Raw genomic sequence first — 26910 nt, forward strand, 5'->3', positions numbered from 1 at the left:
TTATACCATATTATAATCTAATGCAACGAGTAATTTGGTTATACCACATGTTAAAGTAATACACAGTAATGTGGTAATACCACATGTTAAAGTAATACACTGAGTAATGTGATTATACCACATGTTAAAGTAATACACCGAGTAATGTGGTTATACCACATGTTAAAGTAGTACACTGAGTAATGTGGTTATACCACATGATAAGTAACACACTGAGTAATGTGATTATACCACATGTTAAAGTAATACACTGAGTAATGTGATTATACCATATTATAATCTAATGCAACGAGTAATTTGGTTATACCACATGTTAAAGTAATGCACTGAGTAATGTGATTATACCATATTATAATCTAATGCAACGAGTAATTTGGTTATACCTCATGTCTGGTTTGTTACCCTCGGTAGTACTCTGGTCTAGTGTGTGTAATATAATGAAGGGGTAAATCAGTGATCTTCAGCGCCTGTCTGGTTTGTTACCTTCGGTAGTACTCTGGTCTAGTGTGTGTAATATAATGAAGGGGTAAATCGGTGATCTTCAGCACCTGTCTGGTTTGTTACCCTCGGCAGTACTCTGGTCTAGTGTGTGTAATATAATGAAGGGGTAAATCAGTGATCTTCAGCACCTGTCTGGTTTGTTACCTTCGGTAGTACTCTGGTCTAGTGTGTGTAATATAATGAAGGGGTAAATCAGTGATCTTCAGCACCTGTCTGGTTTGTTACCCTCGGTAGTACTCTGGTCTAGTGTGTGTAATATAATGAAGGGGTAAATCAGTGATCTTCAGCGCCTGTCTGGTTTGTTACCTTCGGTAGTACTCTGGTCTAGTGTGTGTAATATAATGAAGGGGTAAATCAGTGATCTTCAGCACCTGTCTGGTTTGTTACCCTCGGTAGTACTCTGGTCTAGTGTGTGTAATATAATGAAGGGGTAAATCAGTGATCTTCAGCACCTGTCTGGTTTGTTACCCTCGGTAGTACTCTGGTCTAGTGTGTGTAATATAATGAAGGGGTAAATCAGTGATCTTCAGCACCTGTCTGGTTTGTTACCCTCGGTAGTACTCTGGTCTAGTGTGTGTAATATAATGAAGGGGTAAATCAGTGATCTTCAGCACCTGTCTGGTTTGTTACCCTCGGTAGTACTCTGGTCTAGTGTGTGTAATATAATGAAGGGGTAAATCAGTGATCTTCAGCACCTGTCTGGTTTGTTACCTTCGGTAGTACTCTGGTCTAGTGTGTGTAATATAATGAAGGGGTAAATCAGTGATCTTCAGCACCTGTCTGGTTTGTTACCCTCGGTAGTACTCTGGTCTAGTGTGTGTAATATAATGAAGGGGTAAATCAGTGATCTTCAGCACCTGTCTGGTTTGTTACCTTCGGTAGTACTCTGGTCTAGTGTGTGTAATATAATGAAGGGGTAAATCAGTGATCTTCAGCACCTGTCTGGTTTGTTACCCTCGGTAGTACTCTGGTCTAGTGTGTGTAATATAATGAAGGGTTAAATCAGTGATCTTCAGCACCTGTCTGGTTTGTTACCTTCGGTAGTACTCTGGTCTAGTGTGTGTAATATAATGAAGGGTTAAATCAGTGATCTTCAGCACCTGTCTGGTTTGTTACCCTCGGCAGTACTCTGGTCTAGTGTGGGTAATATAATGAAGGGTTAAATCAGTGATCTTCAGCACCTGTCTGGTTTGTTACCTTCGGTAGTACTCTGGTCTAGTGTGTGTAATATAATGAAGGGGTAAATCAGTGATCTTCAGCGCCTGTCTGGTTTGTTACCTTCGGTAGTACTCTGGTCTAGTGTGTGTAATATAATGAAGGGGTAAATCAGTGATCTTCAGCACCTGTCTGGTTTGTTACCCTCGGCAGTACTCTGGTCTAGTGTGTGTAATATAATGAAGGGGTAAATCAGTGATCTTCAGCACCTGTCTGGTTTGTTACCCTCGGTAGTACTCTGGTCTAGTGTGTGTAATATAATGAAGGGGTAAATCAGTGATCTTCAGCACCTGTCTGGTTTGTTACCTTCGGTAGTACTCTGGTCTAGTGTGTGTAATATAATGAAGGGGTAAATCAGTGATCTTCAGCACCTGTCTGGTTTGTTACCCTCGGCAGTACTCTGGTCTAGTGTGTGTAATATAATGAAGGGGTAAATCAGTGATCTTCAGCACCTGTCTGGTTTGTTACCCTCGGTAGTACTCTGGTCTAGTGTGTGTAATATAATGAAGGGTTAAATCAGTGATCTTCAGCACCTGTCTGGTTTGTTACCTTCGGTAGTACTCTGGTCTAGTGTGTGTAATATAATGAAGGGTTAAATCAGTGATCTTCAGCACCTGTCTGGTTTGTTACCTTCGGTAGTACTCTGGTCTAGTGTGTGTAATATAATGAAGGGGTAAATCAGTGATCTTCAGCACCTGTCTGGTTTGTTACCCTCAGCAGTACTCTGGTCTAGTGTGTGTAATATAATGAAGGGGTAAATCAGTGATCTTCAGCACCTGTCTGGTTTGTTACCCTCGGCAGTACTCTGGTCTAGTGTGTGTAATATAATGAAGGGTTAAATCAGTGATCTTCAGCACCTGTCTGGTTTGTTACCTTCGGTAGTACTCTGGTCTAGTGTGGGTAATATAATGAAGGGTTAAATCAGTGATCTTCAGCACCTGTCTGGTTTGTTAGCCTCATCCAATGCCACTTCGTTCCAGAGAAGGAAAAACAAACCACAAAACCATGCAGGTTGTTAACTGAACTGTCCACTCCGCTGCTTTCCCAGACAACACTGCGGGCATTCTGACCCGGCATGCCAGGTACAGCCGCGTCCTCCAGAGCCTCTACCTGCTTCCTGTTGTGATCAGCGATGGAGGGCAGCCTGTGCAGAGCAGCACGGGAACGCTCACGGTGAGAGTGTGTACGTGTGACGGTGAAGGCAACATGGAGGTGTGTATCGCTGAGGCCCGGACTAGCTCTGCTGGCCTGAGTCCCGGAGCCCTGTCTGCTATCCTGCTCTGTGTCGTCCTGCTGCTTAGTAAGTGGACAGATATGTGTGTGTGTGTGTGTGTGTGTGTGTGTGTGTGTGTGTGTGTGTGTGTGTGTGTGTGTGTGTGTGTGTGTGTGTGTGTGTGTGTGTGTGTGTGTTTGTGTTTGTGTGTGTGACCAATTTTTCTGCTTAGTGTAAGATTTATATGCTTTAACACTAGAACGACCGGGATTTCACCTCGACCTGAAACGACCATGGGGGGTCAAAATGACCGCCGGTTTTTAAACTCTATATTGTGTCAAGCTAAATATCCAGATGAGATATTAATGCTTTATATATGTTAGTATGTCTGTTTTGAAACTAACTCACACCAAAATTAACATTTTAACAATTTCAATACTGTTTTAAACAACCTAAACGTCAGAGAGACATGGTCGAACTTCAATAGCAAAATTGAAAAAGTGAAAATATTATCTGAAAAACAAAACGAAAAACACATATTGCTAATCTAACAAACGTAACAAGGCCTATAACACATGACATGTTAAAAAAGGAGCTGGAAATAAATATTGAAACAGCCCCAAATAACGACTGGAACTTGAAAACACTACTGGAACGACCGTGGGTGGTCATTCTGGCCGCCACGGGTTTTAAACTCTATATTCTGTCAAGATAAATACCCAGTAGATATTGATGCATTAAACATGTTAGTGTGTCTGTTACGAAACTAACTGACACCAACATTAACATTTTAACAACTTTAATACTATTTTTCAAACAATTTAAAATGGCCGCTGTCCAACGCCTGTAAATACTGCAGCGCCTCGGTGGTAGTCATGGTGCGTCTGTAACCAGACACGTTGGCAGTAATTAAAAACCAAGTTTAGACTATTTCTCTACACTGGAGGGCGCTAGTGTGTTTCTAGGCCACAGCAATGAACTTCACGAAGGAAATGACGCCACCAACCCTTGTCATAAATACTGGCATGACACGCACGATCACGTGCGAATTACGAGCGGTCATGTTGACCATCCGTGGTCGTTTTAGGTAGGTCTCATCTTAACTCTTCTTTTTGTGGAATTGATCTAAAACTCATTTTATTGGAAATATACACTACCGTTCAAAAGTTTGGGATCACCCAAACAATTTCGTGTTTTCCATGAAAAGTCACACTTATTCACCACCATATGTTGTGAAATGAATAGAAAATAGAGTCAAGACATTGACAAGGTTAGAAATAATGATTTGTATTGGAAATAAGATTTTTTTTACATCAAACTTTGCTTTCGTCAAAGAATCCTCCATTTGCAGCAATTACAGCATTGCAGACCTTTGGCATTCTAGCTGTTAATTTGTTGAGGTAATCTGGAGAAATTGCACCCCACGCTTCCAGAAGCAGCTCCCACAAGTTGGATTGGTTGGATGGGCACTTCTTTGAGCAGATTGAGTTTCTGGAGCATCACATTTGTGGGGTCAATTAAACGCTCAAAATGGCCAGAAAAAGAGAACTTTCATCTGAAACTCGACAGTCTATTCTTGTTCTTAGAAATGAAGGCTATTCCATGCGAGAAATTGCTAAGAAATTGAAGATTTCCTACACCGGTGTGTACTACTCCCTTCAGAGGACAGCACAAACAGGCTCTAACAGGTACTATTTAATGAAGATGCCAGTTGGGGACCTGTGAGGCGTCTGTTTCTCAAACTAGAGACTCTAATGTACTTATCTTCTTGCTCAGTTGTGCAACGCGGCCTCCCACTTCTTTTTCTACTCTGGTTAGAGCCTGTTTGTGCTGTCCTCTGAAGGGAGTAGTACACACCGGTGTAGGAAATCTTCAATTTCTTAGCAATTTCTCGCATGGAATAGCCTTCATTTCTAAGAACAAGAATAGACTGTCGAGTTTCAGATGAAAGTTCTCTTTTTCTGGCCATTTTGAGCGTTTAATTGACCCCACAAATGTGATGCTCCAGAAACTCAATCTGCTCAAAGAAGTGCCCATCCAACCAATCCAACTTGTGGGAGCTGCTTCTGGAAGCGTGGGGTGCAATTTCTCCAGATTACCTCAACAAATTAACAGCTAGAATGCCAAAGGTCTGCAATGCTGTAATTGCTGCAAATGGAGGATTCTTTGACGAAAGCAAAGTTTGATGTAAAAAAAATCTTATTTCAAATACAAATCATTATTTCTAACCTTGTCAATGTCTTGACTCTATTTTCTATTCATTTCACAACATATGGTGGTGAATAAGTGTGACTTTTCATGGAAAACACAAAATTGTTTGGGTGATCCCAAACTTTTGAACGGTAGTGTATACAGTTTTAGGAGCGTTCAGGGAGCGGCAGGTCTTTATCTTTTCTTTTCTTTTTACAAAGTTATTAAACTTTGAAAATCCAAAACGGTCAGCATTGACCTCCTTGGTCGTTCTAGAGTTTAAAGGCATGTGTTTGAATGTGTGCCTGCATACTTTCATATGGCTGTCTATGTCTGTGTGTGTATGAGTATGTGTACGTGTGCATATTAGGTAGAATGAGTGATCGTTGTGCAACGATTCCTTTAATTCCCCAGCATGAAGCAGTGTCTCTACACGGCATGTTAAAAACCCCAGTTCCTGTTGTACTCCGCCTGCTGCAAATGAACGCTGTGTTCAGTCAGCCGTCCACCATATGTTTTTGGTAGCCGACATTCAACTTGTGTGGAAATGCATCTCAGTCTACCTCCACGTGCCCACTTCTGTTCTCATTCACACAGAGGTCACAGTTCAGTAGGCTGGCAGGAAAATGGATGTGTAGTCCGACGAACACACTTCACACAGCCACACACGATCTGAAAAATCACACAAGATCTGAACAATCACACAAGATCTGAACAATCACACAAGATCTGAAAAATCACACAAGATCTGAACAATCACACAAGATCTGAACAATCACACGATCTGAAAATCACACAAGATCTGAACAATCACACAAGATCTGAACAATCACACAAGATCTGAAAATCACACAAGATCTGAAAAATCACACAAGATTTGAAAAGTCACTGTCCTTCAACTATTTCCAACACACTCACCATCTCTCCCACGTATGCAGATCGTTATCCCCACCAGGCGGTAGCCTGGAGGAGACTATGCTGTGTGTGTGTGTGTGTGTGTGTGTGTGTGTGTGTGTGTGTGTGTGTGTGTGTGTGTGTGTGTGTGTGTGTGTGTGTTTCTGTCAGCAGCTATCTGTTTTGGGGGTTTTTTTGTGCACAGTTATGAGTGTACGTTTTTCACGAATAGAAGGATGATGTGCAGAACTGTAAAAACTACAGAGGTATATAGTTGATCAGTATGAGGATATGCTGGGCGATACAGTGGCCCAGTGGTTAGCGCCGTCGCCTCACAGCGACAAGGTCCTGGGTTCGAATCCCGGGGTTGTTCAACATTGGGGTCATCCCAGGTCGTCCTCTGTTTGGAGTTTGCATGTTCTCCCCGTGTCTGCGGTGGGTTTTCTCCGGGTGCTCCGATTTCCCCCACCGGGGAAAGAAACATGCATGTTAGGGTTAGTACTCCTGTCTGTGCCCCTGACCGAGGCATGGCCAGACGAACTGGAGTTGGTCCCCGGGTGCTGCACGGCGGCTGCCCACTGCGCCTAGCTACACAGCTAGGGTGGGTTAAATGCAGAGAATTTGTTCCCCACGGGATAATAAATTATATCAAAATCAAAGATATGGGAAAGAGTAGTGGAAGGAGAGGTGATGATTAGAGAGCAGCTGTATGGTTTCATGCCAGGAAAGAGCCCCACAGATGTGGTGTTTGCTTTGAGAATGGTGATGGAGAAGTATAGAGAAGGCCAGAAGGAGTTGCATTGTGTCTTTGTAGATTTAGAGAAAGCTTATGACAGGGTGCCGAGAGAGGAGGTGTGGTATTGTATGAGGAAGTCAGGAGTTGCAGAGAAGTATGTAGGAGTGGTGCAGCATATGTATGAGGGCAGTGTGACAGTGGTGAGGTGTGTAGTTGGAATGACAGATGGGTTCTTGTTTGCAATGGTGATGGACAGGTTGACGGACGAGATCAGGCAGCAGTCTCCATGGACTATGATGTTCATGGGTGACATTGTGATCTGTAGCAAGAATAGGGAGCAAGTTGAGGAGAGCCTGGAGAGGTGGAGGTATGCACTGGAGAGAAGAGGAATGAAAGTCAGTTGGATCAAGATGGAAAACATATGTGTGAATGAGAGGGAGGACAGTGGAATGGTCAGGATGCAAGGAGTAGAGGTGATGAAGGTGGATGAGTTTAAATACTTGGGGTCAACCGTCCAAAGTAACGGGGAGTGCAGGAGAGAGGTGAAGAAGAGAGTGCAGGCAGGGTGGAGTGGGTGGAGGAGAATGTCAGGAGTGATGTGTGACAGAAGGGTACCAGCAAGAGTTAAAGGGAAGCTTTACAAGATGGTTGTGAGACCAGCTATGTTATATGGTTTGGAGACAGTGGCACTGATGAAAAGACAGGAGGAGGAGGTGGAGGTGGCAGAGATGAAGATGATAAGATTTTCACTGGGAGTGATGAAGAAGGACAGGATTAGGAACGAGTATATTAGAGGGACAGCTCAGGTTGGACGGTTTGGAGACAAAGCAAGAGAGGCAAGATGGAGATGGTTTGGACATGTGTGGAGGAGAGATGCTGGGTATACTGGGAGAAGGATGCTGGGTATACTGGGAGAAGGATGCTGAATATGGAACTGCCAGGGGAAGAGGAGAAGAGGAAGGCCAAAGAGGAGGTTTATGGATGTGGTGAGGGAGGACATGCAGGTGGCTGGTGTGACAGAGGAAGATGCAGAGGACAGGAAGAGATGGAAACGGATGATCTGCTGTGGCGCCCCCTAACGGGAGCAGCCGACAGTGGTAATTGTAGTAGTAGTAGTAGTAGTAGTAGTAGTAGCAGTAATAGTAGTAGTAGTAGCAGTAATAGTAGTATTAGTAGTAGTAGTACTAGTAGTAGTAGTAGCAGTAATAGTAGTAGTAGTAGCAGTAGTAGTAATAGTCGTAGTAGTAGCAGTAATAGTAGTATTAGTAGTAGTAGTACTAGTAGTAGTAGTAGCAGTAATAGTAGTAGTAGTAGCAGTAGTAGTAATAGTCGTAGTAGTAGTGGTAGTAATGGTAGTTGTAGTAGAAGTAATAGTCGTAGTAGTAGTAGTAGCAGTAATAGTAGTTCTACTAGTAGTAATAGTCGTAGGTGTAGTAGTAGTAGCAGTAATAGTAGTAGTAGTAGTGGTAGTAATAGTAGCAGTAGTAGTAGTAGTAGTAGCAGTAATAGTAGTAGTAGTAGTAGTAGCAGTAGTAGTAATAGTCGTAATAGTAGTAGTAATAGTAGTTGTAGTAGTAGTAATAGTCGTAGTAGTAGTAGTAGCAGTAATAGTAGTTGTAGTAGTAGTAATAGTCGTAGTAGTAGTAGTAGCGGTAATAGTAGTGGTAGTAGTAGTAGCAGTAGCAGTAGCAGCAATAGTAGTAGTAGTAGCAGTAGCAGCAGTAGCAGTAGCAGCAGTAGTAGTAGTAGTAGCAGTAGTATTTGTAGTAGTAGTAGCAGTCGTAGTAGTAGTAGTAGTAGTAGCCGTAATAGTAGAAGTAGTAGTAGTAGCAGTAGTAGTAACATTCGTAGTAGTAGTGGTAGTAGTAATAGTAGTTGTAGTAGTAGTAATAGTCGTAGTAGTAGTAGCAGTAATAGTAGTTGTAGTAGTAGTAATAGTCGTAGGAGTAGTAGTAGTAGCACTAATAGTAGTGGTAGTAGTAGTAGCAGTAGCAGTAGCAGCAATAGTAGTAGTAGTAGCAGTAGCAGCAGTAGTAGTAGTAGTAGTAGCAGTAATAGTAGTAGCAGCAATAGTAGTAGTACTAGCAGTAGCAGCAGTAGCAGTAGCATCAGTAGTAGTAGTAGTAGTAGTAGTAGTGGTAGAAGTAGTAGCAGTAATAGTAGTAGCAGTATAAGTTATGAGTGTATGATGAAGAACCTGTGGTGCTTGCGGGGCTTCAACACCTTGGAAGAAGGTCTGCTCTTGGTATCGCGGTCTCCTCTCTCCTTCACCCTCTACCTCGCTCCACTAGCACTGCTTTCCTTCTCACATCGACGGCTGATCGAGCAGCAACAGTGTCAAAACATGTATTCGGGTATGAGTCTTGAAGGTAAACGAGAAGTCGATCATATTTCACAAGTCAGCAAATCATTCACTGCTGATCTGAGCACAGGACAACTGGAGGAAGACTGGATTAACCAAAAATATGAACCCCCTCTATTTTCCCAGGATTAAGGTTAGACCAAAATGGTCGCATAGCAAACCTTTTTCTCTTTGGAAAGTGCAAGTTCATATTAAACTTGGTCACATTCGTTGGAGTTTCTGCCAAGATGGCTTTGCATCCACAGACTGACAGGCAAAAAGTTTTTATTAGGCAGTTTTTTGTTTTGGTTTGTTTTGTAGCTTGAATGCTGCACATTAAAAACAATTTTTTTCCCATATTTCTCATTCAATCGACTTGGGTGCTGTGCAAATGTCTTATAATGGCAGGAAAAACACCTTTTCTGTCCGTGTGTGCGTGTACCTGTCCGCTGCTAATCTCGCATACTACTGGGCCTGCCAGCCTAATAGTTGTTGTGCACAGTTATGACTGTATGATCAAGGACTTCTCATGGTTGTGATTCAAAACCTTTGAAAACCCCGTTTTATACTGCAATAGTGTGCTTACTCCTCAGCTGGGTTGTTGCCTAAGTCCGAGCACCGAAGAAGGGGAGATACGTCTCATGGAGATTTGCTCCTCCAGTTCCAAATGTGTCCTTCTACCGTAATACTCTCCATTTCTGTGCTCATTATCTTTCATTATTGTCTTACATTTGGTCTCTGTTTTTGACCCTTTCTAGATCTAATAACTTCTGTATGGTGTAACGTGCATGGATAAGACCCGCTGGCTGGCGGGTCTGGCCCTTTAGTCTAGCGGTTAGCGATGTCTCCTGCGGTGCGGGCGATACAGGTTCGCTCCCTGGCCGTGGCAGTTCCTGTGGTTGCATTGTCCCCCGAATTCGCTACAATATCTCCCTTTATTTTCCTGTTTGCTGTCATCAATGACCATCTCTTTCACTGTCAGTCTGTCTCTCAACTTTCTTGCCTCTCTCTTTCTGTCTTTGTTCCCCCCTTCTTTTTTTAAAATGTCTAATTCTCACATACATCAAAGGTGAGTCTCTGTTGCTCTTGTGGAGTCATTTCATGGTGCAATTTGTGGAAGTGGGAATTATCAGTTACTTGAGCTGCCCAACCATCACTCCACCTCTGCACTTTCTCCCAGCCTCTGTGGTTTGATTTGATTTAAATTCAGTGGTCTGCATGAGCATAGCGAATCAGAGGTTATGCTGGATTATTTATGATTTAGCCTTCTCTAAAACCAAAGGCCACAATTCTTCATGTCTTCCAGTGACTGGAGAATACAGCCATCATGTTCACCAGCATCATGGGCTATATCGGTACTTAGTGTCTTCCATTGACTCTGGAAAGTGTGACTTAAGCTTCGATGTTCCAGGGATCATTTAAAGACATGCATCAAGATGCATTATGGTGCACATCATTATCACTTACAATTTCTACATCATATCTGTTAATCTCTATCATGGTAAGATAACGCTAAATGAAAACAAAAAGTCCCTCTGACCGTTTTTCAAGTGGTGTGTGTCTTCCTCAAGCTTGGGTCCTCTAGCAGAGGCCTCAGAGTTTGGGGGTTGTGCACAGTATCTTAGCTGTTCCTAGGACTGCACTCTTCTGGACAGAGACCTCAGATGTTGTTCCTGGAATCTGCTGGAGCCACTGTTCCATTTTGGGGTCAAAGCCCCTAGTGCTCCTATTACCACTGGGACTACAGTGGATTTCACCTTCCACATCTGGTTTAGGTTTTCCTTCAAACTTTTGCATTTCTCTCACGTCTCATGCTTTTTCTTCCTGGTGGGCTTGCCACATCGATCACTACTGCTATCTTCTATTCCTTGTTGACCACCACAATGTCTTGTTGGTTAGCCATCACCTGCTTGTCAGTCTAGAACTTGAAGAACTTAGCTCTACCATTCTCAACCACCTGTGGCAGTGTATCCCATTTGGAATTTGAGACTTCCAGTTTGTATTCAATACAGATATTCCTGTACACTATTCCAGCCACTAGGTTATGCCTCTCAGTGTATGTTTTCCCAGCTACCATTTTATACCCTGCTGCTAAGTGTTGGACTGTCTCAGGGGCTTCTTTGCACAGCCTGCATCTTGGATCTTGTCTATAGCAGCTTGATAGCTCAGTAGATAAGAATGCTGCCTTTCCCACCTGAGGCTGGGGGTTCACACCCCAGTTGGGACGAGTCTCCAGTAAGATTCCGTGGCTTGGACTCCTAGTCTTATACAAGCCAACTGCCTCAAACATGAGTGAGAGTAACATGAATAGAGTCATTTCAGCTCAGATGTTGCCTGGGTTAACAAGGTCCTCATCAGGTGTTGGGGAACCATGACAACCTGATGCAAAATGGGCTACTGGAACAAGACATTCATGGTCAAGGGTGAGAACCTGGAACTGATGATATGTATGTATGTATGTATGTATATGTACATATGTGTGCATATATATATATATATATATATATATATATATATATATATATGACAGAGTGCCGAGAGAGGAGGTGTGGTATTGTATGAGGAAGTCAGGAGTTGCAGAGAAGTATGTAGGAGTGGTGCAGGATACGTATGAGGGCAGTGTGACAATGGTGAGGTGTGCGGTTGGAATGACAGATGGGTTCAAGGTGGAGGTGGGATTACATCAAGGATCGGCTCTTAGCCCTTTCTTGTTTGCAATGGTGATGGACAGGTTGACGGACAAGATCAGGCAGGAGTCTCCATGGACGATGATGTTCGCGGATGACATTGTGATCTGTAGCGAGAGTAGGGTGCAGGTCGAGGAGAGCCTGGAGAGGTGGAGGTATGCACTAGAGAGAAGAGGAATGAAAGTCAGTAGGAGCAAGACGGAATACCTATGCGTGAATGAGAGAGAGGACAGTGGAATGGTCAGGATGCAAGGAGTGGAGGTGACAAAGGCATCTGAGTTTAAATACTTGGGGTCAACTGTCCAAAGTAACGGGGAGTGCAGGAGAGAGGTGAAAAAGAGAGTGCAGGCAGGTTGGAGTGGGTGGAGAAGTGTGTCAGGAGTGATTTGCGACAGAAGGGTATCAGCAAGAGTTAAAGGGAAAGTTTACAAGATGGTTGTGAGACCAGCTATGTTATATGGTTTGGAGACAGTGGCACTGACGAAAAGACAGGAGGCGGAGCTGGAGGTGGCAGAGTTGAAGATGCTAAGATTTTCACTGGGAGTAACGAAGAAGGACAGGATTAGGAACGATTATATTAGAGGGACCGCTCAGGTTGGACGGTTTGGAGACAAAGCAAGAGAGGCAAGATTGAGATGGCTTGGACATGTGTGGAGGAGAGATGCTGAGTATATTGGGAGAAGGATGCTGAATATGGAGCTGCCAGGGAAGAGGAGAAGAGGAAGGCCAAAGAGGAGGTTTATGGATGTGGTGAGGGAAGACATGCAGGTGGCTGATGTGACAGAGGAAGACGCAGAAGACAGGAAGAAATGGAAACGGATGATCCGCTGTGGCGACCCCTAACGGGAGCAGCCGAAAGTAGTAGATATATATATATATATATATATATAAAAATATATATATGTGTGTGTAGTATATATATATATATATATAGATAGATAGATAGATAGATAGATAGATAGATAGATAGATAGATAGATAGAGGAGGCAGCTGCAATGCATTAAAACTTTTTTCCCCCTGTATATGTGTTGATATTCCACTCCTCATTAGTTGAGCACTTATAACAACACCATTGATGGTTTCGGATAAAAACGAGAGATATACATACATAAATATATATATACATATATATATATATATATATATATATATATATATATATATATATATAAATATATATACATACATGTGTGTGTGTGTGTGTGTGTGTGTATGTATGTACCTCGAAGGATTAAAAACGATATATCTGGATAAACTGATAAACTGATAAACTATATACATATATACAGTGCATCCGGGAAGTATTCACACCCCTTCACTTTCCCCACATTTTGTTATTTTACAGCCTTATTCCAAAATGGATTAAATTCCTTTATTTTTCTCATCAATCTACACACAATACCCCATAATGACAAAGTGAAAAAGGTTTTGTAGAAATTTTTGCAAATTTATTAAAGATAAAAAACTGAAATATTGCATGTACATAAGTATTCACACCCTAAGCACACAGCCAAGACAATGAAGGAGTGGCTTCGGGACAAGTGTGTGAATGTCCTTGAGTGGCCCAGCCAGAGCCCAGACTTGAACCCCATTGAACATCTCTGGAAAGACCTGAAAATAGCTGTGCAGCGACGCTCCCCATCTAACCTTACAAAGCTCGAGAGGATCTGCAGAGAAGAATGGGAGAAATACCCCAAATATAGGTGTGCCAAGCTTGTAGCTTTATACCCAAGAAGACTTGAGGCTGTAATCGCTGCCAAGGGTGCCTCAACCAAGTACTGAGTAAAGGGTGTGAATACTTATGTACATGCAATATTTCCGTTTTTTATTTTTAATAAATTTGCAAAAACTTCTACAAAACCTTTTTCACTTTGTCATTATGGGGTATTGTATGTAGATTGATGAGAAAAAAAAGGAATTTAATCCATTTTGGAATAAGGCAGTAACATAACAACATGTGGGGAAAGTGAAGGGGTGTGAATACTTTCCGGATGCACTGTGTGTGTGTATATATATATATAGATAGATAGATAGATAGATAGATAGATAGATAGATAGATATATAGATATAGATATATATAGATAGATATATAGATATAGATATATATATAGATATACACTACCGTTCAAAAGTTTGGGATCACCCAAACAATTTCGTGTTTTCCATGAAAAGTCACACTTATTCACCACCATATGTTGTGAAATGAATAGAAAATAGAGTCAAGACATTGACAAGGTTAGAAATAATGATTTGTATTTGAAATAAGATTTTTTTACATCAAACTTTGCTTTCGTCAAAGAATCCTCCATTTGCAGCAATTACAGCATTGCAGACCTTTGGCATTCTAGCTGTTAATTTGTTGAGGTAATCTGGAGAAATTGCACCCCACGCTTCCAGAAGCAGCTCCCACAAGTTGGATTGGTTGGATGGGCACTTCTTTGAGCAGATTGAGTTTCTGGAGCATCACATTTGTGGGGTCAATTAAACGCTCAAAATGGCCAGAAAAAGAGAACTTTCATCTGAAACTCGACAGTCTATTCTTGTTCTTAGAAATGAAGGCTATTCCATGCGAGAAATTGCTAAGAAATTGAAGATTTCCTACACCGGTGTGTACTACTCCCTTCAGAGGACAGCACAAACAGGCTCTAACAGGTACTATTTAATGAAGATGCCAGTTGGGGACCTGTGAGGCGTCTGTTTCTCAAACTAGAGACTCTAATGTACTTATCTTCTTGCTCAGTTGTGCAACGCGGCCTCCCACTTCTTTTTCTACTCTGGTTAGAGCCTGTTTGTGCTGTCCTCTGAAGGGAGTAGTACACACCGGTGTAGGAAATCTTCAATTTCTTAGCAATTTCTCGCATGGAATAGCCTTCATTTCTAAGAACAAGAATAGACTGTCGAGTTTCAGATGAAAGTTCTCTTTTTCTGGCCATTTTGAGCGTTTAATTGACCCCACAAATGTGATGCTCCAGAAACTCAATCTGCTCAAAGAAGTGCCCATCCAACCAATCCAACTTGTGGGAGCTGCTTCTGGAAGCGTGGGGTGCAATTTCTCCAGATTACCTCAACAAATTAACAGCTAGAATGCCAAAGGTCTGCAATGCTGTAATTGCTGCAAATGGAGGATTCTTTGACGAAAGCAAAGTTTGATGTAAAAAAAATCTTATTTCAAATACAAATCATTATTTCTAACCTTGTCAATGTCTTGACTCTATTTTCTATTCATTTCACAACATATGGTGGTGAATAAGTGTGACTTTTCATGGAAAACACAAAATTGTTTGGGTGATCCCAAACTTTTGAACGGTAGTGTATATCTTGAAGGATTAAAAAGAAAACATACTGATTAGTCGTCTCTTGTTTGACTTATCTTTTATCACTCTATCCATATATTGATTCCCAAATGTCCTCCACTTTTCACTCACTGTTACTATTGTTTACTACCTGTGGTATTATTCTAACACTGTGTTGCAGGATATACTATTGCAGCATACTTCAATTCTCCAATTATAAATGTCCATCTTTCCTCTCCCGTTGCTGCAGCATTGTGGCACTTTCTAACACAACTTTATCAATGTATTCCTGTTGTGTTCCCTCCCTCAGTAATGTCTGTCGTGTACACATCTCTAACCCTGTCTCTCCCTGTTTTCCCTCCAGTGATTGTTTTGTTGGTCACTGCATTGAATCGCCAGAAGAAGCAGGAGCCTCTGCTCATCTCCAAGGAGGATGTGCGAGACAATGTGGTGTGCTACAATGACGAGGGCGGTGGAGAGGAGGACACACAGGCCTTTGACATTGGAGCACTGCGATACCCAGACACAGTTGCCGCAACAATGGAAGACTCTGTCAAGCAACGGCGCGACATCATCCCCACTGACTCTATCCTCTATCCTCCACTGCAATGGGGACCTGCTGCGTCAGGCCTTATCAAGCCGCAGGCCTGCACAGGGCTGCGAGACAACGGAGACGTGCATGACTTCATCAGCCAGAGAGTTCTGGAGAATGACTGTAACCCCACTGCACCCCCCTATGACTCATTGGCCACATATGCCTATGAGGGGGATGGCTCGGTGGCAGAGTCACTCAGCTCATTAGAATCAGCATCTTCCTCAGGTGAGCAGGACTATCGCTACCTGAGTGACTGGGGACCAAGGTTTAGGAAACTAGCTGACTTGTATGGAGCAGACGACATTGACATCTGCTAACAAAGTATGTGCCTCAAACATGACAAACATAGCATTGGATAAAGCAACTTCTTTTAACAATGCTTCACTTTCAGAGAGCAAGAATCCATTGTTGAGCTTCCCTAAAAAAAGAGTCTTCTGCAGATACAAAAACCCATTATTTTGTGCCAAACAAACACTCATGCACACAATCACTTGAAATAATGATTTGCACATGTGCACCGATACCAGCAGGTCAGCGACACCAGCCTGATGCCATTGTGGCTTTTGGTGGCAGCTGTTTTTTAAGTTTCCCTTCATTATGCAGACACCCAAAGAAAAGAAAGCTTTCTTTGGGTGTCTGCTGTCCCCCTGCCCCCTGTCCCCCTGCTGTCCCCTGTGTGACTCCACTGTCCCCTTAAATGTCGTTTTGGACATTGTGGAAGAACAGCAATGAGTCCTCAGTACCCAATATGAAGTAGGAACTCTTCAGCCAGATCAACTGTGCTGACTGTCTGTTTACGTTTCACTCACCGTGGAGTTTTGCGTGAGAGTTCTGGGGTTTAAATTGTGTTGATACCATTAGGTTTGGCTTCATTCCACCTTCTCTGGGTTACTCATTGTCCAGACTTGCATAACCTTGCAGAGTATTGTTGTTGCTTTACATGTACCACACAGGCATGAGCAGCAAACCTTTTCCTCTACTGGAAGTGCTTTTACTGTTATGTGAGCTGACAAGTCACTGCAGTAATGTGGCAGGTAAATGGACACACCTTCATCTGTCTCTGTTGAAGGGGTGTGATTTTATTTTCCTGTTCTGGACTCAGTGCTCTTCTGCCCGGGTCAGAAATCATGTTTTATGATTGATTTGTCTCTTTTGCTCTTTCTTGTGTAAAGATACTGTCCCAGGAGCCCAGGGCACAGGGATCCCCAATTCAACCGGCCTTTCCCAGATTAGACAAGACTATTTCTGAATGCTTTTATTTATTTTGCTCACATACATTCTCTGTCTTTCCTGCATGCAAAAGAAACATAAACCATGTTCTCAACATGATGTCTTCTCTCCCAGCTTCTCTGTACATCATGTCATGTTCTTCCGTACGTCATGTCATGTTCTCGACATGTTCTCAACATGATGTCTTCTCTCCCAGCTTCTCTGTACATCATGTCATGTTCTCAACATGATGTCTTCTCTCCCAGCTTCTCTGTACATCATGTCATGTTCTCAACATGATGTCTTCTCTCCCAGCTTCTCTGTACATCATGTCATGTTCTCAACATGTTCTCAACATGATGTCTTCTCTCCCAGCTTCTCTGTACATCATGTCATGTTCTTCCGTACATCATGTCATGTTCTCAACATGTTCTCAACATGATGTCTTCTCTCCCAGCTTCTCTGTACATCATGTCATGTTCTTCCGTACATCATGTCATGTTCTCAACATGTTCTCAACATGATGTCTTCTCTCCCAGCTTCTCTGTACATCATGTCATGTTCTTCCGTACATCATGTCATGTTCTCAACATGTTCTCAACATGATGTCTTCTCTCCCAGCTTCTCTGTACATCATGTCATGTTCTTCCGTACATCATGTCATGTTCTCAACATGTTCTCAACATGATGTCTTCTCTCCCAGCTTCTCCGTACATCATGTCATGTTCTCAACATGTTCTCAACATGATGTCTTCTCTCCCAGCTTCTCCGTACATCATGTCATGTTCTCAACATGATGTCTTCTCTCCCAGCGTCTCTGTACATCATGTCATGTTCTCAACATGATGTCTTCTCTCCCAGCTTCTCCGTACATCATGTCATGTTCTCAACATGTTCTCAACATGATGTCTTCTCTCCCAGCTTCTCTGTACATCATGTCATGTTCTCAACATGATGTCTTCTCTCCCAGCTTCTCCGTACATCATGTCATGTTCTCAACATGATGTCTTCTCTCCCAGCTTCTCTGTACATCATGTCATGTTCTTCCGTACATCATGTCATGTTCTCAACATGTTCTCAACATGATGTCTTCTCTCCCAGCTTCTCCGTACATCATGTCATGTTCTCAGCATGATGTCTTCTCTCCCAGCTTCTCTGTACATCATGTCATGTTCTCAACATGTTCTCAACATGATGTCTTCTCTCCCAGTTTCTCTGTACATCATGTCATGTTCTCAACATGATGTCTTCTCTCCCAGCTTCTCTGTACATCATGTCATGTTCTTCCGTACATCATGTCATGTTCTCAACATGTTCTCAACATGATGTCTTCTCTCCCAGCTTCTCTGTACATCATGTCATGTTCTCAACATGATGTCTTCTCTCCCAGCTTCTCTGTACATCATGTCATGTTCTCAACATGTTCTCAACATGATGTCTTCTCTCCCAGCTTCTCTGTACATCATGTCATGTTCTTCCGTACATCATGTCATGTTCTCAACATGTTCTCAACATGATGTCTTCTCTCCCAGCTTCTCTGTACATCATGTCATGTTCTTCCGTACATCATGTCATGTTCTCAACATGTTCTCAACATGATGTCTTCTCTCCCAGCTTCTCTGTACATCATGTCATGTTCTTCCGTACATCATGTCATGTTCTCAACATGTTCTCAACATGATGTCTTCTCTCCCAGCTTCTCCGTACATCATGTCATGTTCTCAACATGTTCTCAACATGATGTCTTCTCTCCCAGCTTCTCCGTACATCATGTCATGTTCTCAACATGATGTCTTCTCTCCCAGCGTCTCTGTACATCATGTCATGTTCTCAACATGATGTCTTCTCTCCCAGCTTCTCCGTACATCATGTCATGTTCTCAACATGTTCTCAACATGATGTCTTCTCTCCCAGCTTCTCTGTACATCATGTCATGTTCTCAACATGATGTCTTCTCTCCCAGCTTCTCCGTACATCATGTCATGTTCTCAACATGATGTCTTCTCTCCCAGCTTCTCTGTACATCATGTCATGTTCTTCCGTACATCATGTCATGTTCTCAACATGTTCTCAACATGATGTCTTCTCTCCCAGCTTCTCCGTACATCATGTCATGTTCTCAACATGATGTCTTCTCTCCCAGCTTCTCTGTACATCATGTCATGTTCTCAACATGTTCTCAACATGATGTCTTCTCTCCCAGTTTCTCTGTACATCATGTCATGTTCTCAACATGATGTCTTCTCTCCCAGCTTCTCTGTACATCATGTCATGTTCTTCCGTACATCATGTCATGTTCTCAACATGTTCTCAACATGATGTCTTCTCTCCCAGTTTCTCTGTACATCATGTCATGTTCTCAACATGATGTCTTCTCTCCCAGCTTCTCGGTACATCATGTCATGTTCTCGACATGTTCTCAACATGATGTCTTCTCTCCCAGCTTCTCCGTACATCATGTCATGTTCTCAACATGTTCTCAACATGATGTCTTCTCTCCCAGCTTCTCTGTACATCATGTCATGTTCTTCCGTACATCATGTCATGTTCTCGACATGTTCTCAACATGATGTCTTCTCTCCCAGCGTCTGTGTACATCATGTCATGTTCTCAACATGTTCTCAACATGATGTCTTCTCTCCCAGCTTCTCTGTACATCATGTCATGTTCTTCCGTACATCATGTCATGTTCTCGACATGTTCTCAACATGATGTCTTCTCTCCCAGCTTCTCCGTACATCATGTCATGTTCTCAACATGATGTCTTCTCTCCCAGCTTCTCCGTACATCATGTCATGTTCTCAACATGTTCTCAACATGATGTCTTCTCTCCCAGCTTCTCCGTACATCATGTCATGTTCTCAACATGTTCTCAACATGATGTCTTCTCTCCCAGCTTCTCCGTACATCATGTCATGTTCTCAACATGTTCTCAACATGATGTCTTCTCTCCCAGCTTCTCTGTACATCATGTCATGTTCTCAACATGATGTCTTCTCTCCCAGCTTCTCTGTACATCATGTCATGTTCTCAACATGATGTCTTCTCTCCCAGCTTCTCCGTACATCATGTCATGTTCTCAACATGATGTCTTCTCTCCCAGCTTCTCTGTACATCATGTCATGTTCTTCCGTACATCATGTCATGTTCTCAACATGTTCTCAACATGATGTCTTCTCTCCCAGCTTCTCCGTACATCATGTCATGTTCTCAGCATGATGTCTTCTCTCCCAGCTTCTCTGTACATCATGTCATGTTCTCAACATGTTCTCAACATGATGTCTTCTCTCCCAGTTTCTCTGTACATCATGTCATGTTCTCAACATGATGTCTTCTCTCCCAGCTTCTCTGTACATCATGTCATGTTCTTCCGTACATCATGTCATGTTCTCAACATGTTCTCAACATGATGTCTTCTCTCCCAGCTTCTCTGTACATCATGTCATGTTCTCAACATGATGTCTTCTCTCCCAGCTTCTCTGTACATCATGTCATGTTCTCAACATGTTCTCAACATGATGTCTTCTCTCCCAGCTTCTCTGTACATCATGTCATGTTCTTCCGTACATCATGTCATGTTCTCAACATGTTCTCAACATGATGTCTTCTCTCCCAGCTTCTCTGTACATCATGTCATGTTCTTCCGTACATCATGTCATGTTCTCAACATGTTCTCAACATGATGTCTTCTCTCCCAGCTTCTCCGTACATCATGTCATGTTCTCAACATGTTCTCAACATGATGTCTTCTCTCCCAGCTTCTCCGTACATCATGTCATGTTCTCAACATGATGTCTTCTCTCCCAGCGTCTCTGTACATCATGTCATGTTCTCAACATGATGTCTTCTCTCCCAGCTTCTCCGTACATCATGTCATGTTCTCAACATGTTCTCAACATGATGTCTTCTCTCCCAGCTTCTCTGTACATCATGTCATGTTCTCAACATGATGTCTTCTCTCCCAGCTTCTCCGTACATCATGTCATGTTCTCAACATGATGTCTTCTCTCCCAGCTTCTCTGTACATCATGTCATGTTCTTCCGTACATCATGTCATGTTCTCAACATGTTCTCAACATGATGTCTTCTCTCCCAGCTTCTCCGTACATCATGTCATGTTCTCAACATGATGTCTTCTCTCCCAGCTTCTCTGTACATCATGTCATGTTCTCAACATGTTCTCAACATGATGTCTTCTCTCCCAGTTTCTCTGTACATCATGTCATGTTCTCAACATGATGTCTTCTCTCCCAGCTTCTCTGTACATCATGTCATGTTCTTCCGTACATCATGTCATGTTCTCAACATGTTCTCAACATGATGTCTTCTCTCCCAGTTTCTCTGTACATCATGTCATGTTCTCAACATGATGTCTTCTCTCCCAGCTTCTCGGTACATCATGTCATGTTCTCGACATGTTCTCAACATGATGTCTTCTCTCCCAGCTTCTCCGTACATCATGTCATGTTCTCAACATGTTCTCAACATGATGTCTTCTCTCCCAGCTTCTCTGTACATCATGTCATGTTCTTCCGTACATCATGTCATGTTCTCGACATGTTCTCAACATGATGTCTTCTCTCCCAGCTTCTCCGTACATCATGTCATGTTCTCAACATGATGTCTTCTCTCCCAGCTTCTCCGTACATCATGTCATGTTCTCAACATGTTCTCAACATGATGTCTTCTCTCCCAGCTTCTCCGTACATCATGTCATGTTCTCAACATGTTCTCAACATGATGTCTTCTCTCCCAGCTTCTCTGTACATCATGTCATGTTCTTCCGTACATCATGTCATGTTCTCAACATGTTCTCAACATGATGTCTTCTCTCCCAGCTTCTCTGTACATCATGTCATGTTCTCAACATGTTCTCAACATGATGTCTTCTCTCTCAGCTTCTCCGTACATCATGTCATGTTCTCAACATGTTCTCAACATGATGTCTTCTCTCCCAGCGTCTCTGTACATCATGTCAGAACTTCAGCTAAAATGTGACCTTATGGAATGACATGTTCTAAAACATCTGTTATCATTGGGTTTGAATGTCTCTCTCTTCATTACAAACTACTGCTACAAAGACCTTACAGTGATGAAGACCTTACAGTGATGAAGATCTTACAGTGATGAAGACATCTGAAACACAAGGAGGCCCTGTCTTCAAAACCAGCGCTGCTTCTTTCAAGCTAGGAAGTGATGGTGAACCGGATCTTACTCCAGTTTGGCCCCGCTCGTCTGTTAGTCTTCCCTCCCAGCTATGTACACGTGCTAATGATCTGAATCTCATGTTGTTGTCCACAGCAATACTACTTCATATTTGCCTGGCAAAGAGGTTGTTTCTAAATTGAATTTTTTACTTCAGCAAAGATTAAAAAAAATGCCAATACTTATTTTTGTTTAGCGAGTTGTTTTTGTTAAGCATGTTTTATTTTTGTTCAGCATGTTGTTGTGTTTGTTCAGTGTGTTGTTGTTTTTGTTCAGCGTGTTGTTGTGTTTGTTCAGCATGGGTTAGGGATAGGGTTAGGGTTAGGGTTATAAAAGATGTGTCTTTCTTTACTATTTGATGGATCATGTAGTATTGTGTGTCTTTGTGCAGTGATGAGACGGTGAGCTTGTGGTTTGTTGGGATTACTAAACAACACTGGGGGCAGGGGGCCTCTTGGGAGCAGGGGGCATCTTGGGAGCAGGGGGCATCTTGGGAGCAGGGGCCATCTTGCTCATTCGGGTTTGACGTCACAAGTAGTACAGTAATCAGAATTTCCAACAAGCAGCCTGAGTAACATTGTTACATCACATTACTAAGTGTGTGAATGGTAAAGGTACACGTGACACATTGAATCAAACTTTACCACAACGACGCCGGTATCACGGAATCATCCTGACTTCCTCTCACGGCATCCCAGTCTGATATCTTGAGTTTTTATGAGGTTTTTTTTTTTGTTTTTTTTTTTGGAGGATGATTAAGATAAAACACGTCAGCTTATTATTCAAGCTGTTTGTTTTCTGTACATGTTGTTGGCTTATGATAGTCATGTATTTTACTTTGCTTTTGGTGACATGGTGATTATTTTTTATGAAATATTTGAAGGACATGATATTTGTAAAGGAAAAGAAAATGCTAAACCGTCCATGTTATCTGTTTTTAAGGCAACTTTTGAGGTGTTAAACTCTGTATTATAAACAATTGCTTAATATTTTTTCAAAATAAACTTTTACAGTCGAAATCTACATTTACTATGTGACTGCTGCTGTTATCTTTTCTGTTGAACTATTTGTCTGGCAACCTAGCTAAATTTGACTGTTGTCTGTTTGCTGTGATATGGTGTTGCTTTGGTATGGTGTTGCTTTGGCCTGCTGTTGCTTTGGCCTGCTGTTGCTTTAGCCTGGTGTTGCTTTGGCCTGGTGTTGCTTTAGCCTGGTGTTGCTTTGGCCTGGTGTTGCTTTGGCATGGTGTTGCCTTTGCCTGGTGTTGCTTTGGCCTGGTGTTGCTTTGGCCTGGTATTGCTTTGGCCTGGTGTTGCCTTGGCCTGGTGTTGCTTTGGCCTGGTGTTGCTTTAACCTGGTGTTGCTTTGGCATGGTGTTGCTTTGGCCGGGTATTGCTTTGGCATGGTGTTGCTTTGGCATGGTGTTGCTTTAGCCTGGTGTTGCTTTGGCCTGGTGTTGCTTTGGCATGGTGTTGCTTTGGTATGGTGTTGCTTTGGCCTGGTGTTGCTTTGGCATGGTGTTGCTTTGGCATGGTGTTGCTTTGGCCTGGTGTTGCTTTAGCCTGGTGTTGCTTTGGCCTGGTGTTGCTTTGGCATGGTGTTGCCTTTGCCTGGTGTTGCTTTGGCCTGGTATTGCTTTGGCATGGTGTTGCTTTGGCCTGGTGTTGCCTTTGCCTGGTGTTGCTTTGGCCTGGTATTGCTTTGGCATGGTGTTGCTTTGGCATGGTGTTGCTTTGGCATGGTGTTGCTTTAGCCTGGTGTTGCTTTGGCCTGGTGTTGCTTTGGCATGGTGTTGCTTTGGTATGGTGTTGCTTTGGCCTGGTGTTGCTTTGGCATGGTGTTGCTTTAGCCTGGTGTTGCTTTGGCCTGGTGTTGCTTTAGCCTGGTGTTGCTTTGGCCTGGTGTTGCTTTGGCATGGTGTTGCCTTTGCCTGGTGTTGCTTTGGCCTGGTATTGCTTTGGCATGGTGTTGCTTTGGCCTGGTGTTGCATTTGCCTGGTGTTGCTTTGGCCTGGTATTGCTTTGGCATGGTGTTGCTTTGGCATGGTGTTGCTTTGGCATGGTGTTGCTTTGGCCTGGTATTGCTTTGGCATGGTGTTGCTTTGGCATGGTATTGCTTTGGCATGGTGTTGCTTTGGCATGGTGTTGCTTTAGCCTGGTGTTGCTTTGGCCTGGTGTTGCTTTGGCATGGTGTTGCTTTGGTATGGTGTTGCTTTGGCCTGGTGTTGCTTTGGCATGGTGTTGCTTTAGCCTGGTGTTGCTTTGGCCTGGTGTTGCTTTAGTCTGGTGTTGCTTTGGCCTGGTGTTGCTTTGGCATGGTGTTGCCTTTGCCTGGTGTTGCTTTGGCCTGGTATTGCTTTGGCATGGTGTTGCTTTGGCCTGGTGTTGCATTTGCCTGGTATTGCTTTGGCCTGGTATTGCTTTGGCATGGTGTTGCTTTGGCATGGTGTTGCTTTGGCATGGTGTTGCTTTGGCCTGGTATTGCTTTGGCATGGTGTTGCTTTGGCATGGTATTGCTTTGGCATGGTGTTGCTTTGGCATGGTGTTGCTTTGGCATGGTGTTGCTTTGGCCTGGTATTGCTTTGGCATGGTGTTGCTTTGGCATGGTATTGCTTTGGCATGGTGTTGCTTTGGCATGGTGTTGCTTTGGCATGGTGTTGCCTTTGCCTGGTGTTGCTTTGGCCTGGTGTTGCTTTGGCCTGGTATTGCTTTGGCATGGTGTTGTTTTGGCATGGTGCTGGATGGTCTAAGACAAGATCTTATTTTCTCACTGGCCAAAAATCCTGCTAACGTCCGCCTTTTTAGATTGACCGAAGGTGGACATTAGCTGGTTTTTGCGGGTTTGGCCAGTGGGAAGTCCCTGGGGAAATTCCTGCTCTGCATTTAACCCATCTGAACAACATGCTGTAGCTAGCAGCGGTGGGCATCTGCCGTGCAGGGTCTGGGGACCAACTCTGCTTCTTCTTGCCATGCCTCTGTTAAGGGCGCAGACGGGAGTATTTACCCCAGCATGCAATGTTACAATGTTACAATGTCATTTATCCAATGCAACGTACACGTGGGAGTTAAAACAACACAAGCAAGGATCTAGTCAGGAGGTGATGACACAAGTGCCAAAAAATTAGGTTCAAGTCCAATAGGACATAGGTGTCAACAAGCTGTGCACAAACTGAATGCATAGGGAGCACGGAAGCTTTTTATTTTTATGTTTATTGTTTTTTGGTTTTGTTTTTTTTATTAATACCATCAGGTGTGGCGTTGTTAGAGAAAGAGCTGGTCCTTTAGCTTCTTCTTAAAGATGGGGAGAGATTCAGCGGATCGAAACGAGTTTGGTAACTCGTTCCACCACTGGGGAACTACAGAAGAGAAGAATCTGGCTAGTGACCTTATACTAGCGTTATACTGCGAGTGACTTCATACAGATGGTGGGAGGAAACCGGAGCACCCAGAGGAAACCCACACAGACACAGGGAGAACATGCAAACTCCATGTGAACCCAGGACCTTCTTGTTGTGAGGCAACAGTGCTAACCACTGAGCCATTGTGCTGCCTGCCACGTGTTGTCTATGGCTTGTATGCTATTTATGGTTTGGCTTTATATAGCTTATACATAGCTTTATATATTTTACTTGTTTTGCCTTATTGTCTCATTGAATTTTATATTTTCAAGCAACTACTTCACTTTTTTATTTTATTTAGTATTTATTTTGTTTTAGTAGTGGCTTTTGATTTTTTGTGCTGGTGAGTTGCCAAAAGCAAAATACTTTACTTTGGGAGATTCTATCTAGGTGCAGAAGAAGTCCTTTCCTTATCACTTCTCCAAACCATACACTATCACTTCAACGTTCCTGGTGTAGGCAAGCAGATTGACTTTCCCAGTCACTGGTCTCCCATGGTCCTGCTTATCACATTGGCTCTCATTGAAGACCATGTTTCCATCCTAGATATCAGGGACTTGACTTTTTTTTAAGAAGGTGTATTTTCCATCCATCCATCCATTATCCAAGCCACTTATCACAGCTGGGGTCCTGGTATGCTGGAGCTTATCCCAGCAGTCATTATGTGGCAGGCAGGCAGGGAGACACCCTGAACAGGCCGCCAGGCCATCACAGGGCCGAAACATTCACACCTAGGGACAATTTATTTTGGCCGATTCACCTGTCCTACCATGTATTTGGACTGTGGGAGGAAACCGGAGCACCCACAGGAAACCCACGCAGACACGGTGAGAACATGCAAACTCCACAAAGACAACGACCTGGGATGACCCCCAAGGTTGGACAACCCTGGAGGTCAAACCCCCTTCCTTCGGGAAGCACGTCCGCGTGCATCCCGCTTCTGACACCAATGTAGCGAATCTGGGGGGCAACTACTGGAACCGCCGCAGCCGGGATGCGAACCCGTATCTCCCGCACCACGGGAAACATCGCTAACCGCCCGACTAAAGGGTCCGACCCGTTAGCCAAGGCCTACCGAGCCTATTCATCCGTGATCGTTACAATATTTTAACTGCCTGTCATTCCAACTGCGCCCCAACACCACCCCAATGTATAATTCACATAAATGACCTTGTTTTTAATGTACTCCATTTCAACAGCGCCCTGGCCCCTAAATGCTTTTCAAAACAACCCCAGTCCCATTGGTTGTAATGTTTTCTGCTCTTCCGTTGGTTGCTGTGCATCATAAATACCTACCCCATTGGTTGTTATAGTTTGAATGTTTCCCCATCTGATTGGTTGCTGTCCAACCGAAATTAGGGGCGTGACGCTGGGCAGCGTAAACTGTATGATTCTTTGTCGAACCACGTTAGCAGCTGATGAGTGCGAGACG

At 43.1% G+C, this 26910-nt stretch overlaps 1 protein-coding gene across 1 annotated transcript in view; it reads left to right on the forward strand.

The window, feature by feature from the left end:
* Window positions 1–16052, forward strand: part of LOC130124277 (cadherin-6-like) — a 173809-nt gene extending 157757 nt beyond the window's left edge. The window contains exons 11-12 of the mRNA XM_056293733.1: window positions 2765–3016; window positions 15437–16052. Of these exons, the coding sequence (XP_056149708.1) occupies window positions 2765–3016; window positions 15437–15984 (800 nt within the window). The 3' untranslated portion in view covers window positions 15985–16052. The remainder of the gene's footprint in view (window positions 1–2764; window positions 3017–15436) is intronic.
* Window positions 16053–26910: the final 10858 nt, after the last annotated feature.

This window comes from Lampris incognitus, chromosome 14 (genome assembly GCF_029633865.1).
Source record: "Lampris incognitus isolate fLamInc1 chromosome 14, fLamInc1.hap2, whole genome shotgun sequence".
Lineage (NCBI taxonomy): Eukaryota > Metazoa > Chordata > Actinopteri > Lampriformes > Lampridae > Lampris > Lampris incognitus.